The 18040-nt window shown below is 36.7% G+C and overlaps 1 protein-coding gene across 2 annotated transcripts in view; it reads left to right on the top strand.

The window, feature by feature from the left end:
- Window positions 1-18040, top strand: part of MSH2 (mutS homolog 2) — a 90794-nt gene that overhangs the window by 10266 nt on the left and 62488 nt on the right. For both annotated transcript variants that reach the window (XM_037807186.1, XM_037807187.1), the window contains exons 5-6: window positions 2084-2233; window positions 2697-2830. In XM_037807186.1, coding sequence (XP_037663114.1) covers window positions 2084-2233; window positions 2697-2830 — 284 coding nt within the window. The remainder of the gene's footprint in view (window positions 1-2083; window positions 2234-2696; window positions 2831-18040) is intronic.

The following is an 18040-nucleotide window of genomic DNA, read 5'->3' as shown; positions in this document are numbered from 1 at the left end:
GAAATTAGGAGGTGATAAGAATGAAAGTATCTACAGCTCATAGTAATTGCATAGTAAATGCAATTAAAATTGGCCCAGTGTATTTCAGTAGTAGAAATGAGTATGCAAATAATGTAACTTCATGGGATTTTCAGTGGTTGAAGTTTATCTTGCTGGTTAAATCTTAGAGGTGGGGCTTGAGAGCTGTATGGAAACTTTTGATAGGATATTTGTAGATCACTAAGTAAAGTGAACATTTTTATTGTGTATTTAAACAAGACAGAACAAATTCATAACTGCTTATAATTTTCAAAGTACATGTCAAACTGGAATGACTATCATGATTTTGAAGCAGTTGTTTTAAGTAGTAGTTTGGTCAGTATAAACTAATTTTACCTGTTCATATTTTACTTTGTTATTATGAGGCCATCAAAAACCAATGCAAAGGAGAGGCTAAGCCTACTTATGATTGATTGTGCCTAAAAGTCTCCCCCAGAGAACCTCTCTGTTCCTCAGATGTGGCCCCTCTCTCTCTCTAAGCCCACTTGGCAGATAACTCACTGTCCTCCCCCACTATGTGGAACATGACTCCCAGGGGTGTAAATCTCCCTGGCAATGGGGGACATGACTTCCAGGGATGAGCCTGGACCTGGCATTGTGGGATTGAGAAAGTCTTCTTGACCAAAAGGGGGAAGAGAAATGAAACAAAGTTTTGGTGTCTGAGAGAGTTCAAATGGAGTAGAGAGGTCATTCTGGAGGGTATTCTTATGCATTATATAGATATCCCTTTTTAGTTTTTAGTGTATTGGAATAGCTAGAAGGAAATACCTGAAACTGTCGAACTGTAACCCCATAGCCTTGATTTTTGAAGATGATTGTATAACTATGTAGCTCACACGGTGTGACTGAGTGATTATGAAAACATTGTGGCTCATACTTCCTTTATCCAGTGTAGGACAGATGAGTAGAAAAATGGGAACAAAAATTAAATGAATAGTAGAGGGGATGGGATGTTTTGGGTGTTCTTGTTCACTTGTATTTTAATTTTTTAAAATTTTTTTTGGAGTAATTAAAATGCTCAAAAATTGATTTTGGTGATGAATGCACAACTATATGATGGCACTGTGAACAATTGATTGTATGCTGTGTATGTGAATATATCTCAAAACTGAATTAAAAAAAAAAAACAGCAGTCCCAGTATTAGATAAACTTACCCCTCTGTTGTTGAAAATATGAAGCTTATAGGGCTACTAAAAAGTGTTTTTATAAAAACCAGTCTCTTACTCCTGGTGAATAGTAAGAGACTCTTGTAACATACATGCAGGAGTTTGACAAGAGAACAATAGGATGATTATGTAATCAAATGAAAAATAGCTACATTCACGATGAATATAGTATCAAATATATTTTAATAAGTAGAAATTGTCATTTACCTCATAGCCAGTAAGAAGAGAGATAAATTATTTAAACTTTACTGTTTATATAATATATATAGGAAAATGCATGTAAGTGTATAACTGAATTTTCATAGACTTAACATACCCTCGTAACCAGCATCCAAATCAAGAAACAGAATATTACCGAACTTTAGAAGCCCCTTTCATGCTTCCTTCTAGTCATTACCGCCCACAAAGAACCCCACTTGTGACTTCTGATTAGTTGTACCTTTTTTTGTAGTTTATGTAAATGAAATCTGACAATATTTGGTTTCATTTTATGCTTGCTTTCCTTTGTTCAATATTATGTTTGTGAGTTATCCATATTGTTGCATGTGATTGTGGATTGTTTATACTCATATTTTTATTATATAGCATTCCTTTGTGTGAACATGCCAGAATTCATCCATTTTATTCTTGATGGGCATTTAGGTAGCTTCTATTTCACAAATAGTGCTGCAATTATAGTAAATTCCCATTTTCTAAAAATTGTTTTCTAAAGAGGTTTATTTAAACTTTGTCTGATTTTCTTGGTTTCAATTGGGAAGGAACACCAAGGAAAATGATAGTGTTTGGGATTTACTTTCCTTTTGGCATTTATTTTGAAAAAAATCTGTAGAATTAATCAGTGATATAGCAGTCTTGTATTTTTAATTGTTAATCTTAGGTTGCAGTTTCATCACTGTCTGCAGTAATCAAGTTTTTAGAACTCTTATCAGATGACTCAAATTTTGGGCAGTTTGAACTGACTACTTTTGACTTCAACCAGTACATGAAACTGGATATTGCAGCAGTAAGAGCCCTGAACCTTTTCCAGGTAAAAAATACGTGGGTTAAAATTACTGAATGATAAAGAATGTTTCCTTTGATATATACTGAAGAATCTTATTATGGAACTTAAATATTTTGAAATATTATTATACTTAGATAAATAGTTTTAAATATTTTATTTTTCTAGTTGCAAGCTACATAAATAGTATTTGTCACAGCTTTTTGAATAATCTTATACTTTAATAGCAGTTTAAAATTTACATTCTAAGAAGTTTTATGTCTAAATCTGTAGTAATTATAAAGTGGTTTTGGTTGGAGGAAAAAAGTATTGCAGAAAACATGGATTGAAAGGTTGAAAGTTTGATTTCAGGAAGAGGAACTTGCATGCAAATTTCTTTTCAGTAATTGAGGAATATTATGTATTCTTGTTTTCAAAACTGCTTAATTTTTCATGACAAAGTTTTCATTAATAATCATGCCATTCTTTCTGTTTTATTTTTGTTTACTAGGGTTCTGTTGAAGATACCACTGGGTCTCAGTCTCTGGCTGCGTTGCTGAATAAATGCAAAACCGCTCAAGGACAAAGACTGGTTAATCAGTGGATTAAGCAGCCTCTCATGGATAAGAACAGAATAGAAGAGAGGTATAATAATAGTGAATATTTTTGTAAGCTTTGTATAACTTTCAGTTACTCCATATGATTATATCACTTATTCTAATATGCAATCTTGCGCCTATACTTTAGCTTTTGACTACTTGAACTACTGCCTAACAATAGAGTAGTAATGATATAGAGTCATTAAATAACTTACTTTCTTAAATAAGTTTTTTAAAATTATAAAATAGTATTTTATTAGAGAGGTGGTATGTTATAGTGTTTCAGATGATGGACGTGGTAGTCAGTGTTCTTTGGTTCATATTATGGTTCTACCACTTAATAGCTGTGTTTTCTTGGGCAAGTTACTCAATCTCTCTGTGTCTCAGTTTCTTCACCTTTAAAGTGACATTAGTGACAGTATCTACATCTAAGGGTTGTTATGAAGATTAGATGATTTAATATGTATAAAGTTCTTTGACCGGAGTCTAGCACATAGAAAGCACTTATTCTTTATTCTAGAAAGGATTTAAGGCAACCTAAACATGTATTTCAAAAAATCTTTAAAATTGAGGAAATAAAAAGAAAAAATTATAATCCTGTTATCTTAATATGAATAGCATTTGGTTATATTTTATTTTAGTATTTTGTTTTAGATAGGCAATTTTTAAACTATTAAGTATAACGTACATAATAAGAGCACTAATCTTAAGTGTACAATTTAATGAATTTTCACAAAGTGAACTTATCTTTGTAAGAACATGCAAGTGAAAAAACAACATAAACTAACATCCCAGAAACTCCTCAGTTTTCTTGCTAGTTACTACCCGTTCTCACTCCAGTATCCTCTGTCCTGATTTCTAACACCGTAGATTGATTAGTTTTGCCTGTTTTTGAATTTTCTATAAATGGGATCATTTTATTATAGCAGACTTTTGTGTTAGATGGCCAGTTTGTTTGTCTTATTTTGTTTTTTAAGACATAGATGTAATCCTCAAATAGTTCTCTATTTTTTTCCTCACTTATTCAGGCTTATAATATCAAGCATTTTTTTTGGTGTTGCTGCTTTATCTTCATATTCAGCATTTTATATTTTATTTATATTATATTTATATATGTTTATGCTTTCATATTTATATTTCATTGAATGGGTATACTTTCATTTCCTGTAACTTCTGTGTATTTGGTGTGCCCATTTGGCAAATGAGGATACATTGCCAGAATGGGTAAAAGAGATCCATTTTTATGACTTTGAGATTGTCAGTCATTCAAGAATTTGTCGAAAACCTACTGAATGTGACAGTATACAAAAGCGTAATAACCTCTTGACTATTTGGGAAGATGTTAGGCATACATAATAGTTGATCAGTGTAGTAAGACACCATGCAAATAATTACCAGATTAATGGTTGATCCTGTGGATTACAAAGTGCCTTGATATTTTGTTGAAAACGCAGAAGTTGGAATACCAAGGTAACTCTGAAGCCAGGTTTGTTGGGGTAAAAGAGTGGGATTTAGTGGTTTAGAATAAGAAGTCAGGAGGATTGGATAATTTGCAAGTATTTAAGATAAGGCAAATACAATTTTTAATTTTAATTTTATTTGTGAATCGATAATTGCATTTATATGTTTCAAAATTCAAAAAAAAACCAGAAAGATGTACAGTGGTAACTCTCACTCCTTTGTCCCCCAGCTTCCCAGAATCCCTTCCTGGCTCCAAAGGCACATTTATTAATGTAGGTTATGTGGATTGCTGCCCTGCCCTGGCAGTAACCTATCTTACCAGTTTTTTGAGTATTCTTCCACTAATAGTCTGTGCCTAAACAAGCAAATGTATATGTCTGTTTTCCCTCACCTTTAAAAATTTTTTAAGCAAATAGGAGTCAAATAACTAACAGAGTCATTGCTTATATTTTTATCTATGGGCTTGTGGGAAAAGAGGAAGTCAGAGATCCCCTTCTGGCTTAACAGCTGGCACATGCACATATTTAGACCCTTCAGATACCTGAGATGTCACTTATTTATTAGTACCAGAGTAACATTATTTAGAAGGCGAGCTATCAAAATTTCAGATTTTTTTTTAAGGCTAAAGTTTAATTTCACAGGACATAGCAGTAATTTCCGAAATTATGGTGGTGTTGCAAGACTTATTTGTTAGAAATAACATTTGCAAAGATGTTTTCATGATTCAGAATATCTGATTTTCTGCAACTGGTAGGGGAAAGGAAATATTTTTTTTCTTTTTCTTCCTGAAATTTTTTTTCTTTACTATCCTGTGAAAGTAGTAGGAAGGCCTGTGGTTTTCAAGGCCAAGGGCTGAATTCCAAGGTCTTTCTACAGATTCATTTTCATAGAGTAAAAAGAAAAGTTTATATTTCTTATACAGGCATTCCATTCTCATCTCTGCTTGCTGTGGTACCTCATGCTTCCTCGTTTAAGCTTTCCTGGAGTTCTCAGGGGAAATCTATTATCTCCCTTTCTAGCATTTAGGATTGATCTTCCCTCAGTGTTATGTGTGCCTCTTGGTTTCATCCAATCAAGTTTTTCTGTTTCTTACTGCCATTATTGTTTTTCTGTGATTTCCCAGAAGAGAAGATAATGGAAATCTCTTTATTCCACTCTCTTGAAAATGTAAGCAAGGAATTAATTTTAACATATGTGGCTATGGGATGAGTGGCTTGAAGGAAAGCAAAGATGTCCCTTCTCTTTTTATTAGAGTAGTCATAGGGATGACAGATGTGACTAGATGTTTGAGTTCGGTGCCTGCATCTAGTCAAGAAATGTAGTCAGTGATAGTTTCAGGAGTATCGGTGAAAGTGGTATTACTTTTAAACCATTCTAAAGAGTTTAGGAGAAGGAGGAGGGTGATAGTGTTGTACCTACTGTGTGCCTGGTACTTCGCTAAGCTCCTCACATTTATCAGCTATAATGTGATAGAGACTGAATTTGAACCCAGGCCTGCCTGACTTCCCAGCCCATGTCTTTAACCACTGTATTGTACGGTGTTGCTTCTATCACTTTTATTTAATTGTCAGAAATGAAACGTGAATCATTTTTTGCTTCTATTTAAGTTATATCCATGAATTGGTTTATGTATTGTACTGCTCATCTTTCCACTCACTAAAATCTACTTGCACTGAGACTAGAAATACTTTTTTTTTTAACATTTTTATTCAAGTAACATACATGTACCCTAAAATTTCCCCTTTTAACCACATTCACATGTATAATTCAGTGCTGTTAGTTACGTACGCAATGTTGTGCTACCCTCACCATCATCTGTTACCAAAACTTTACAGCCAACCTGAATAGGAACTGTAAAATTCAAGCTTTAAACCCCTATTCCCTACCCCCATTCTGGCCCCTTGTAACCTGTATTCTAGGATCTGACTCTGAGTTTGCTTATTCTAATTATTACAAATCAGTGAGGTCATACAATATTTGTCCTTTTGTGTCTGGCTTATTAAGTACTCAACATGGTGTCTTCAAGGTTTATCCATGTTGTTTCATGAATCAGAACTTCATTCCTTTCTAATGCCAAATAATATTCCATTGTACATATATACATTTTGCTTATCCATTCATTGGTTGATAGACACTTGTATTGCTTCTATCTTTTGGCAATTGTGAATAATGCTGCTATGAACATTGGTGTGCAATTATCTGTTCAAGTCCCAGCTTTCATTTATTCTGTGTCTATACCTAGTAGGGGGATCACCAGTTAATATGGTAATTCTGTACTTAGCTTCCTGAGGAACTGCCCAACTGTCTTCCATAGCAGTTGCACCATTTTACATCCCACCAGCAATAAATGCTTGTTCCCATTTCTCTACATTCTCTCCAACACTTGAAATTTTCTGTTATTTTTTTTAATAGTAGCCATTCGGGTGGTTGTGAAATGGTATCTCATTGTGGGCTTGATGTGCATTTCCCTAATAGCCAGTGATACTGAAGATCTTTCCGTATCCTCTTTGGAGAAATGGCTGTAAAACTTTTTGCCCCTTTTTTTGAGTAATGAAAATGTCTTTTTGCCCTTTTTCTTTGCGTTTTTTTATTGTTGAGTTGTAGGATTTCTTTATACATTCTGATATTAAAGCCTTATCAGATATATGGTTTCCATATATTTTCTCCCATTGAGTAGATTACCTTTTCACTTTTGTGATAAAGTGATAAAGTTCTTTGCACAAAAAGTTTCTTTTGTTGCTTGTGCTTAAAGTCTAAGAAACTATTGCCCAACACCAGATCCTGAAGATGCTTCCCTACATTTTCTTCTAGGAATTTTGTAGTCCTGGTTCTTATATTTAGGTCTTTGATCCATGTTGAGTTAATTTTTGTATATGGTGTGAGAATAGGATTCCTCCTTCATTCTTTTACATGTGGCTATCCAGATTTCTCAGCACCATTTGTTGAAGAAACTATTTCCAAATAGAATGGACTTGCAGCCTGGTCAAAAGTCAATTGGCCATGGATGTGAGGTTCTCTTTTTGAACTCTCAATTCTAGTCTCTTGGGCTATATATCTATCCTGCTGCCAGCACCATACTCTTCACCACTGTAGCTTTGTAATAAGTTTTAAAGTCAGGAATTATGAATCTTCTAACTTCATTCTTCTTTTTCAAGAGGCTTTGGCTATTCAGGCCCCTCACCCATCCAATTAAATTTGATGTTTGGCTTTTACATTTCTGCAAAGAAAGCTATTGGGAGTTTGATTAGGATTGCGTTGAATCTGTAAATTGTTTTAGGAAGAATTGACATCTCAACAATATTTAGTCTTCTAGTCTGTGAACATGGAATATCATGAAGTTGAATAATTTTATTGGGTATGATTGACAGGCATACTATCTCATGCCAACAAAGACTTTGGTACTTCTAAAATTGTTAGATTTAAAAGTGGCATTGTCATGGAAACAGCAAAGCAGTCTTTTTTTTTTTTTTTCTTTTAGCCAGAAACATAAACTGACACTGTAATTATTTTTGAAATATCATACTGAATAGACTTGTGAAACTAGCAATTTAGTAAACTTTTGATGATTCCTGGACCAAAGCCTTGAGGGACTGTGCATTGTTTTGTGTCATGTTCTTTAGAAGATTTTTCACCCCTTTACTGTTTTACTTCTTTCTTAATGCTTTTATTGGATCTTTATAAATACAGAAATAGTAAAATAACTTCAAGTTCATTTTCTTCAAGTTATTTTTTGATAAATCACTCAAAGTAAGGTTGCAGTAGTATTCATTTGACTATCCCAATCATTCAATAAATTTGGGAGCTTACGAATGAGAGGAAAAGGATGATGGCTGTTTCTGAATTCTCTGAAAATTGTTAGGAAATGAATTTGATATACCGTATTTGAAATCCAATTTATAGAGAATTTGTCCACAGAAGCAGGAAGTTAGCTCAAGATAAAGATATGTTCTGGATAAAGCATTTGAATAATTTGAAAGTGGTTTGAATATCTATAAAAACCAGTTTGGATAAATCAGAGAGTTCACCTTCTGTTCGTGGGCTTTGTAGAAATAAGACAAAAGGAGAAAGGTTACGTATCTTTAGTAAAAAAGAATTTTTTGTATTCTTACTCTGTAGTATTAATAATGCATCTCTCTACCTTGTTGGTTCTTTAGAAATCAACTCTGGTTTTCTCTTATCAAGTTTGCTTAGTTCTTGGCCTTCCCTTGTAAGATGTGAAGAACAAATGGGAAATTTTATTACTGCTCAAGAGAAGTTCTAGAATGTGTGGACCGGTTGAGAATTTGTAAAATTCTGCTTTTGTGCTCTTCATTTATGGTTTCATGTCATTGTATTAACCCATGATATACTTCAGAACTTTTTTTAAATCTGTTATTAATTTAAAAAGTGCTATATGGTAATTGTTAATCTATCGAACAAGAAAATAAATATCCACTGCTTACTTCCATCCTGTCTCCAGTCCTGCTACATGGAGGTAAGTTACCTACAGTTGACAGTTTAGTATGTGTTCTTTCCCTTCCAGGTCTCTTTTCCTATGTGTATGAGCAGTTTTTCACATTTGCACATATTTTGCAAGATAGATACACTCAAAAACAAAATAGGATCATAGTATAGATGGAATTTGCGTTTCTCCCCTCAACAGTTACCTTAGCTTTTCTTCCATTGTACTATATAGCTATTTCATTTACAAATTTTTATTTTTTAAACATTTCTTTTGAATAGGTAAGGCTTATGGTACAAAATTCAGTAGTAAAACAGGTACAAGACTAACTTAGTGTTTTCCTTAATATAGAGAGAACCCTTTTGCAGGTGAGTTGCATAGCCACCCTTTTCGCAGAAGGGAAGAAAGGATGATATGTGCTTGTGGTATTAAGCAGTGTTGATTACTTAATGATTTATTTTCTGGGCAGTTTGAGAGGAAATGGTGCTAAGATACTTGGAACAAGGAAGAAGCATAAGAAGATTCTTGATCAGATACATCTTCCCTGTGGATTTTTACCATGTAGCTGAGAGTGGTCTAAGGATAAGGGAATTGTAGGGAAAGGAGAGAAAAAGAAAGATGAGGGGGATCTGTCAGCCAGAAACAGATTTCTTTCATCTCTTCCTCATCAGTTTTCCTTTCTCCCTGCTTTGTTGTGAATACTCAGGGATTTCTCTGATTGTTAGGACAAACTTGTGCGCATAGGAATCACTTGAGAAGCCCATTAAAATTCCTCACCCCCAGGGAATTCTATATTATTGTTATCCACCTCCAAGTGTTTATAGGAAAATGCAGAAAGTATAGTTCTCATGTTCCTCATCATCCTGCCTCCCCTTTTCCCTGTTAACATTTGGCATTAGTGTGGTACTTTTATTACATTTGATGAAACAATACAATCTTAATAATGCTATTAACTTTAGCCCGCTGATTACATTAGGGTTTACTATTTGTGTTATACAGTTCTATTTTGTGTGTGTGTGGTATCTTATATACAATCTAAAATTTCCCCTTTTGTCCCGTTTTAAATATATACAATTCAGTGGTAATTGCATTCACAAAGTTGTGCCTCCATCACCATCCACTGTCAGAACTTTTCCATCACCCCAAACAGAAACTCCATACCAATTAAATATCAACTATTTCCCTGCCCCGGTTGGCCCCTGGTAACTTGTTTTCTTGTTTCTTACCTTGAATTTGCATATTCTGCTTATTGTATATGTCAGTGAGATCATACAGTATCTGTCCTTTTGCATCTGGTTTATTTCCATGTTGTTGTATGTATCAGGACTTAATTCCTTTTTACAGCTGAATAATATTCCATTGTATGTATATGCCTCATTTTGTGTATCCATTCATCTGTTGATGGAAACTTGGATTGATTCCACCTTTTGACAGTTGTGAATAATGCCATTATGAACATCGGGGTGCAAATGTCCTTGATTTCAGTTCTTGGGGATATACCTGGAAATGGGATTGCCTAATCATATGGTAATTCTATACTTAAATTTCTCAGATATGACCAAACTGTTTTCCACCGTGGCTGCACCATTTTAATTCCCACAAATGATGTAGAAGTGTTCCCATTTCTCTATATCCTCTCTTGCTATATATATATTTTTTTAATAGTAGCCATTCTAGTGGTTGTGAGATGCTATCATTGTGTTTATTTATTTTTAGCTTTTTATTTTGAAATACTTTTACATTTACAGGACAGTTAAAAAAAAATAATACAAACCCCATACAGAGAACTCCAACATACCTCTATCGCCCCAGATACCAAGATTCTCCAATTTTTTATGTTTTGCCACATTTGTTTCGTAATTCTAGCTATGTAGCCATCATTCTGTCAAGCCATTTATCTATCCATCTGTTTATCAATCCATTTTTCTGAACAATTGAGTGTAGCTCATATACATCATGCTCCTTGAACCCTTAATACTGCCATGTACATTTTCTAGGAACCAGGATATTCACTTAAGCATTTCAAGGAATTTAGAATTGATATAAAGCTTACAGTCTATATTCCTTTTTTTTTCATATGTCCCAGTAACATCCTTTTGAACCTCCTCCTCTCTTGTTAGATTCTGTCCTGGATCATGTGTTGCTTTAATTGTCATTGTCTCTTTAATTGCCTTTTTGTTTTTTTTTAAATTGTGGGAACGTACATACGTCGTAAACTTCCCCATCTCAACCGCTCACAAGTGGGATTAATCGCGTTCATAATATTGCCCTACCTTCCATTACTAAAATTTTCCAATTTCCCCAAACAGGAACCCTGTCTATACTCATTCTGCATTAATTCTCCATTCTCCCTGTCCGTCTCCTTGGCAGCCTGTACTCCAATTTTTGTTTCTATGAGCTTGCATATTCTCCAACATTTTCTTTGTAGTTACTATAGGGCTTAAATTTAACCTCCTAAATCTGTAATAATTTTGTTTGCTTTGATATGAACTTAACTTTCATAGTGTATGCAAACCATATTCCTATACCATCTTTGTCCCTACACCTTTATTTCTTGTTACAAATTACATGTTTATACATTGAGTCCAGAACCACTGATGTATTATTGCATTTTGTGCATTTAGTGCCTTTTAGATCTTGTAGAAAGTAAAAAGTGGAGTTACAAACCAAAAATACAAGAGTACTGACATTTATTTTACCCCTTAGTTATTCAGGGATCTTTATTTCTTCACATGGCTTCAATCTATTGTCTTTTCCTTTTGACCTGAAGAACTTTTTTTAGCATCTCTTGTAGGGCTGATATAGTGATAACAAACTCCCTCAGCTTGTGTTTTTCTGGAAAACACTTAATTTAATCCTCATTTTTGAAAGACAGTATTACTGGATAAGGATCCTTGATTGGCAGTTTTTTGCTTTCAGGCCTTTAAATATGTTATCTGAACTACCGCCTTCTTGCCTTCATGGTTTCCAATCAGAAATCAGCACTTATTGTGGCTCCCTTATACAGGACATCTTGTTTCTCTCTTTTGGCTCTTAGAATTCTCTTTATCTTTGGTGTCTTGGATGTGTATATTCATGTCTTTCATTAAATTTGGGAGGCTATCAGCCATTATTTCTTTGAATATTCTTTCAGCCTCTTTTTCTCTTCTTTTGGACGCCCACTATGTGTGTGTTGGTGCACTTGACGGTTTCCTCAGGCTCTGTTCACTTTTCTTCATTCTTTTGTCCCTCTTTCTCAGACTGGATGATTTCAATTGTCTTTCTTCAATTTCTTTTTTTTCCAGCTCCAATCTGCTGTTGAACCCTTCTAGGGAATTTTTAATTTCTGTTACTGTGATCTTCAGCTCTATTTGTTTCCTTTTCATGATTTCTCTTTGTTTTCATTGATCATTTTCCTTATTTCCTTCATTTCTTTATCTATATCTTTAGTTCTTTGATCATAATTAAGATAATATTTAGAAGTCTTTTTATGGTATGCACCAGGTCTGGTCCTTCTCCATGATCGTTTCTCATGCTTTAATTTTCTCCTTTGCTGGGGCCATTGATTCCTCTTTCTCCTAAGTTTTGTAATCTTTTGTTGAAGCCTGGACATTTTGTTATTTTAATGTGTTGTCCCTAGAATTTGGTCTCTGAGGCATCTGTGCCTTAAGCTTGTATCCAGCTAGTTTTATGACAGCTTTTCTTGATTGTCAGTAGCTAACAACAAAAAAAAACCACCTTAACCAGTCTTTGCAGATTGACCTGTGCAGGTGCTCTCCTTTAGGGCTTATCCATATAGGGTTTAGAGAATACCTCCAGGCCAAAGCATAGAGGGTTCCCCATTGATCCTTTTTGTGCACACCTCTTTCTTGTCTTTGGCGAGTCATGTTCATGTGGCTCTTGTGGCTCTAAGAATTCCCCCATTCATACTCCCGTTCACAAGGGTACAAATGTCCCTTCTTCCCCAGGAAGCAGTTTCAGCCAGGTCCCCAGGACTATACTGTATGTCCTACAGCCAGCAATCCCTTGCCCCAGGCAGCATGACTTGACCGGTTTCTCTCAGTGTTCTGTAGGAGAATTCCGTGAGCCCACTAATACAAGTAGGGCAAGTTTTGGGGTGGTGAGTCCCTCAGGCTACCACCAGACAGATTGGGCTAGACATACATGCCCCTAGTATGTAGGATAGGGACCAGAGATCTGTGGGCTGGGAACACATGCTGAGCGAGTGAGGCAGGGGGAGGTATTAGCCAGGGTGCCAGGAGATCCTTCTGCTTTTAAATAATGCTTTTCTTGATTTGATGCTAGCTCTATTAATGAAGTACTTTTAACTGTTTTCTGGTGCTTTGAGAAAGGTGTTGTGCTGGTTTGGATGATTTATGTTCCACAAAACGCCATGTCTTTGATGCAGTTCTATGGGGGCAGTCATATTAGTGTTGATAAGATTGGAACCTATTGATTGAGTGTTTCCATGGAGATGTGATTAAATCAACTGTGGCAAGACCTTTGAATGAATAATTTCCATGGAGGTGTTACCCCTCCCATTCAGGGTGGGTCTTAATTAAATCACTGGTGCCATATAAAAGAGCTGACGAACAGAAGAATCTTGGTGCCGCTGCAGCTGAGAGATTTTGAAGATGGCTGCTGAAAGCTGATGCTGACATTTTGGAGAACGCCATTTTGAAACGCAACCTGGGAGCAGCAGATGCCAGCTGTGTGCCTTCCCAGCTAACAGGTTTTCCAGATTCCAATGGCTTTCTCCAGTGAAGGTACCCTATTGTTGATGTCTTACCTTGGACACCATGGCCTTCAGACTGTAACTCCGTAACCAAATAAACCCCCTTTATAAAAGCCATTCCACTTCTGGTATTTTGTATAACGGCAGCATTAGCAAACTGGAACAGGTGTTTTCCTGAAGTTCTTTCTGATGGTTCAAAGTCTCTGTGGGGGCACAGAGCCCTGAAACATCTCACTCTGCCATCTTTCCAGTGGTGACTCATATTGTTTTGTTGATTTGCATTTCCCTGATGGATAATGATGTTGAGCATATTTTTATATGCTTTTTGGCCATTTGCGGTCGCGTCTATTGCATCGGGGGGGGCGGCCGGTTGCTGAACCCTCGGCTCTCGGCGTTGCTCGGAGGGTACCGGCGGCGGGGGCTCTTTCCCGGAGGCGAGGGCAAGGCGGGGGACTTGGCCAGGTCCCTGGCGGTGGCGTGCAAGGTGTGGAGGGCGGCGAGAGGAAACAGGCGGGACGCTTTTTTCAGGAGGGTAAAACCAAGAGCGTTTATTAGGGGAGAGTACAAGTTTATATAGGCTGGCATAGAGGGCGGGGGTTGTTTGAAAAAGGGGCGGGAGTTGCTCTGGCAACGGTGCATGCGCACTGGCGGTGGTGGGAGTTGCTCTGGCAACGGGGGTGGCGGGCAAGATAAGGGGGGCGGTTTTCTCTGGCAAGCTTCCTGGCGCCCAACATGGGGCAAGATATTTTGGGTGAGGAAATGGGGCCTGCATCCGGCTCCACTTTCTCAGGCCCGGGGGGCTGTGGAGGGCGCTACCGCCCGTGCCCACCACCCTCCCCAGGGGCGGATCCGGTCCCCCGGCCCAGGCCCGCCAAGTCGGAGCACGTAATCAGTATCCCGCAGCCATTTGTGTATCTTTGGAGATATATCTATTCAAGTCTTCTTCCCATGTTTAAATTGAGTTGTCTTTTTGTTGTTGGAATGTAGGAGTTCTTTATATATTCTGGATTTTAAACTCTTATCAGATATATAGTTTCCCAATATTTCCTTCCATAATGTAATTTCTTGATGAAGTCCTTTGATGTATAGAAGTTTGTAATTTTAATTAAGTCCCATATGTCTATTTTTTTCTTTTGTTGCTCATGCTTCTGGTGTAATAGAAACCACTGCCTTTAAACAAGGTCCTAAAGATGCTTCCCTGAGTTTTCTTCTAGGTGGTTTATAGTTTCGGTTCTTATATATAGGTCTTTGATCCATTTTGACTTAATTTTTGTACATGGTGTGAGGTAGGGGCCCACCTGCATTTTTTTGCATATGGCTACCTACCTAGTTCTCCCGCCACATTCTTTCCTGCTTCTAAGAGATTTTGGTGCTGGTCATCCTTGCACCAAACGTGGGGAAGCTCAGTTATAGCCAGAGGTTTAGCTAGAAGGGCCCAGTTTGCTTTTTTTTGATTGTGTCACTTGTTGGCATCCATGGCACACTTTTTTTTTTTTTTAGTCTGTAATAATACATGCTATAGAAATCTTTTCTGGAGTAGTCAGTGCTGAAATTATTTCTTAATACTTTTTAAAATTCAATTATATTGAGATATAGTCACAAACTATACAGTCATCCACAGTGTATAATTGTTCACAATACCGTTGTATAGTTGTGCATTCATCACCTTTTTCGGTTTGCTAATGCTGCCTTTTCACAAAACACCAGAAATGGATTGGCTTTTATAAAGGGTGTTTATTTGGTTATAAAGTTACAGTCTTAAGGCCCTAAAATGTCCAAAGTAAGTCATCAACAATCGGGTACGTTCACTGGAGGATGGCCAGTGGCGTCCGGAAAACCTCTGTTAGCTGGAAAGTTATGTGACTGGCGTCTATTCCAGAGTTCTGGTTTCAAAATGACTTTCTCCCAGGACATTCCTCTCTCAGCTCCTGTGCATTCTTCAAAGTGTCCCTCTTGGCTGCACTAAGCTCGCTCCTCTGTCTGAGCTTATATAGTGCTCCAGTAAACTAATCAAGGCCCATGCTGAATGGGCATGGGCCTTGATTGATTTCACACCTCCATGGAAATTATCCAATGAAAGATCTCGCCCACAGTTGAGTGATCACATCTCCATGGAAACATCCGATCAAAAGTCTCCAACCCAATCAACACCTATATGTTTCCTGCCCACACAAGACTGCATCAAAGATAATGGCGTTTTGGGGGACATAATACATCCAAACCAGCACATCACCACAATCAATTTTTGAACACTTTTATTAACACACACAAAACAGAATAAGAATAAAAATTAAAGTAAAAAGAACACCCAAAACATCTCATACCCCCCACCCCTGCCTATTATTCATTTACTTTTTGCTCTCGTTTTTCTACTCACCTGTCCATGCACTGGATAAAGGGAGTCGGAGCCACAAGGTTTTCACAATCACATGGTCACACAGTGTAAGCTATATAGTTATACAATTGTCTTCAAGAATAAAAGCTACTGGGTTGCAGTTTAACAGTTTCAGGTATTTCCTTCTAGCTCTTCCAATACACTAAAAACTAAAAAGGGATATCTATATAATGCATAAAAATATCCTCCAGAATGACCTCTCATCTTCATTTGAAACCTCTCAGCCACTGAAATTTTATTTTGTTGCCTTTCTCTTCTACTTTTTGGTCAAGAAGGCTTTCTCAATCCCATGATGCCAGGGGGAAGCTCATCCCCAGGAGTCTCGTCCCACGTTGCCAGGGAGATTTACTCTCCTGGGCGTCATGTCCCACGTAGGGGGGAAGGCAGTGAGTTTACCTGCAGATTTGGCTTAAAGAAAGAGGCCACATCTCAGCAACAAAAGAGGTTCTCTGGGGTTGACTCTTAGGCATAATTTTAAGTAGGCTTAGCCTCTCCTTTGCAGTAACAAATTTCATAAGGGCAAGCCCCAAGATCAAGGTCTTGGCCATCTAGATTGGTAGACCGCAATACTTGTGAGAATATCGTTAATTCCCCAGGCGGGGAAGTTTAATATTTCCACAATTTCCTTCAGTCCCTCAAGAGGGCTTTGCAAGTGCTTTTTTTATTCTCTGCCCAAATTACTTTGGGTTGTATCGGGGCTTCACACTAATCTGTACAAACCAGCCAGATTTCACTCCCTTTTCAGAGTACCATGTAATTATGGTGTTTGAATAAACTAAAATACAGATTTTGCACCTAATAAACATCTCTTTCTTTGGTCTCACACAGAAGTTGAAGTTTTAAAACACCATCAATATTGTCCTTTACCCTTTAGTTTGATTTGCCTCAGTCATAACCAAGACCATTTTGTTCATATCTAATTGAAGTCTGCTCTCTTTTTTCAGACTCCTTAACATTTGCTCTATAGGGTAATGCTGACTTTCATAGCTGCCAGACTCTGGCTCTGAGTCTTAGGTGTCACACAGATACCCAGAGTTCCAGGGACCGACCAGGTTATACACAAAGAGCTCAGCATCTCAGAATTTAGAAATAGCCATTACGTCTCAGGAATAGATGTAACTGCTGTAAGAGCTTATAATCTAGGAACCTTTACAATAAACCTTCTCCTGATAACCTATGTTCTCAGATTCAATTCTGAACTTGCACATTATAGTTAGTCCATATTAGTGAGGCATTATAATGTTTTTATTTTCATTTCTGGTTTATTTCACTCTACATACTGTCCTCAATGTCCATTGACCTCAAAACTTCATTCCTTTTTTTTTTTAATCATATTTTTTATTGTAGAATATAACATATATACATAAAAGTGTTAATTTTCCACGTGCAATTTAACAAGTAATTAGCAAATTTCAAAGAATATCATAGTTCCAGTTTCATTTATTTCCTTATTATGAAATACAACATATAAACCAAAAGGTAATGTCTTTCAAAGTATGATTTAACAAGTAGGTATATAGGAAATTTCCAAAGTTATTATGAGTTATAGTGCCATAGTTTCAGTTATTTCCTTATTGTGAAACATAACATATATTAAAAAAGGTATAGCTTCTAAATTAGAATTCAACAAGTAGCTATAGAACAAACTTCAAAGGATGCTATGGGTTACAGTTCCATAACTATTCCAACACCCCAGCAACTAAGAAAAAGAAAATTATATGAAGATTCAGCATTCATAATCCTCTGTTAAATTCCTGTCTTTTCTGTTGCTACCTGTTCCTCTAGTTTAATTACTTTCCCGATCATCAGGGATGTCCAGGCAGTGACCACTCTAACCTGTCCATGCTGAAAAGGGATGTCAATCCTAGGAGCAAAGGGGCATATCTAGCTGATGTTCTTGAAGAGGCTCTTGCCTCTCAGTTTCTAGACTTACCTGGTATAGGAGCACTCTGAAGGATGTAAGTTTTTGACAAATAAACTTACTGATTGAAACTTTTAGAGTCTCAGATAGGGATCTGGGTATTCTTTAAGGTTTTTGGGATTACTGTTGACTTGGGCCTATCGTATTGTGGTCATTTGGCATATCTAGGTGAACCTTGCATAGGAGTAACCTCCAGGACAGTGTCTTGATTCTATTTGAATACTTTTAGCCACTGAAACCTTATTTTGTTGCCTTTCTTTTCCCCCTTTTGGTCAAAAAGGCTTTCTCAATCTCTTGATACCAGGGTCTTCATTCCTTCTTGTA

Source organism: Choloepus didactylus, chromosome 17, assembly GCF_015220235.1.
Source record: "Choloepus didactylus isolate mChoDid1 chromosome 17, mChoDid1.pri, whole genome shotgun sequence".
Classification (NCBI taxonomy): Eukaryota; Metazoa; Chordata; class Mammalia; order Pilosa; family Megalonychidae; genus Choloepus; species Choloepus didactylus.
This window is presented reverse-complemented; position numbering and strand designations above follow the sequence as displayed.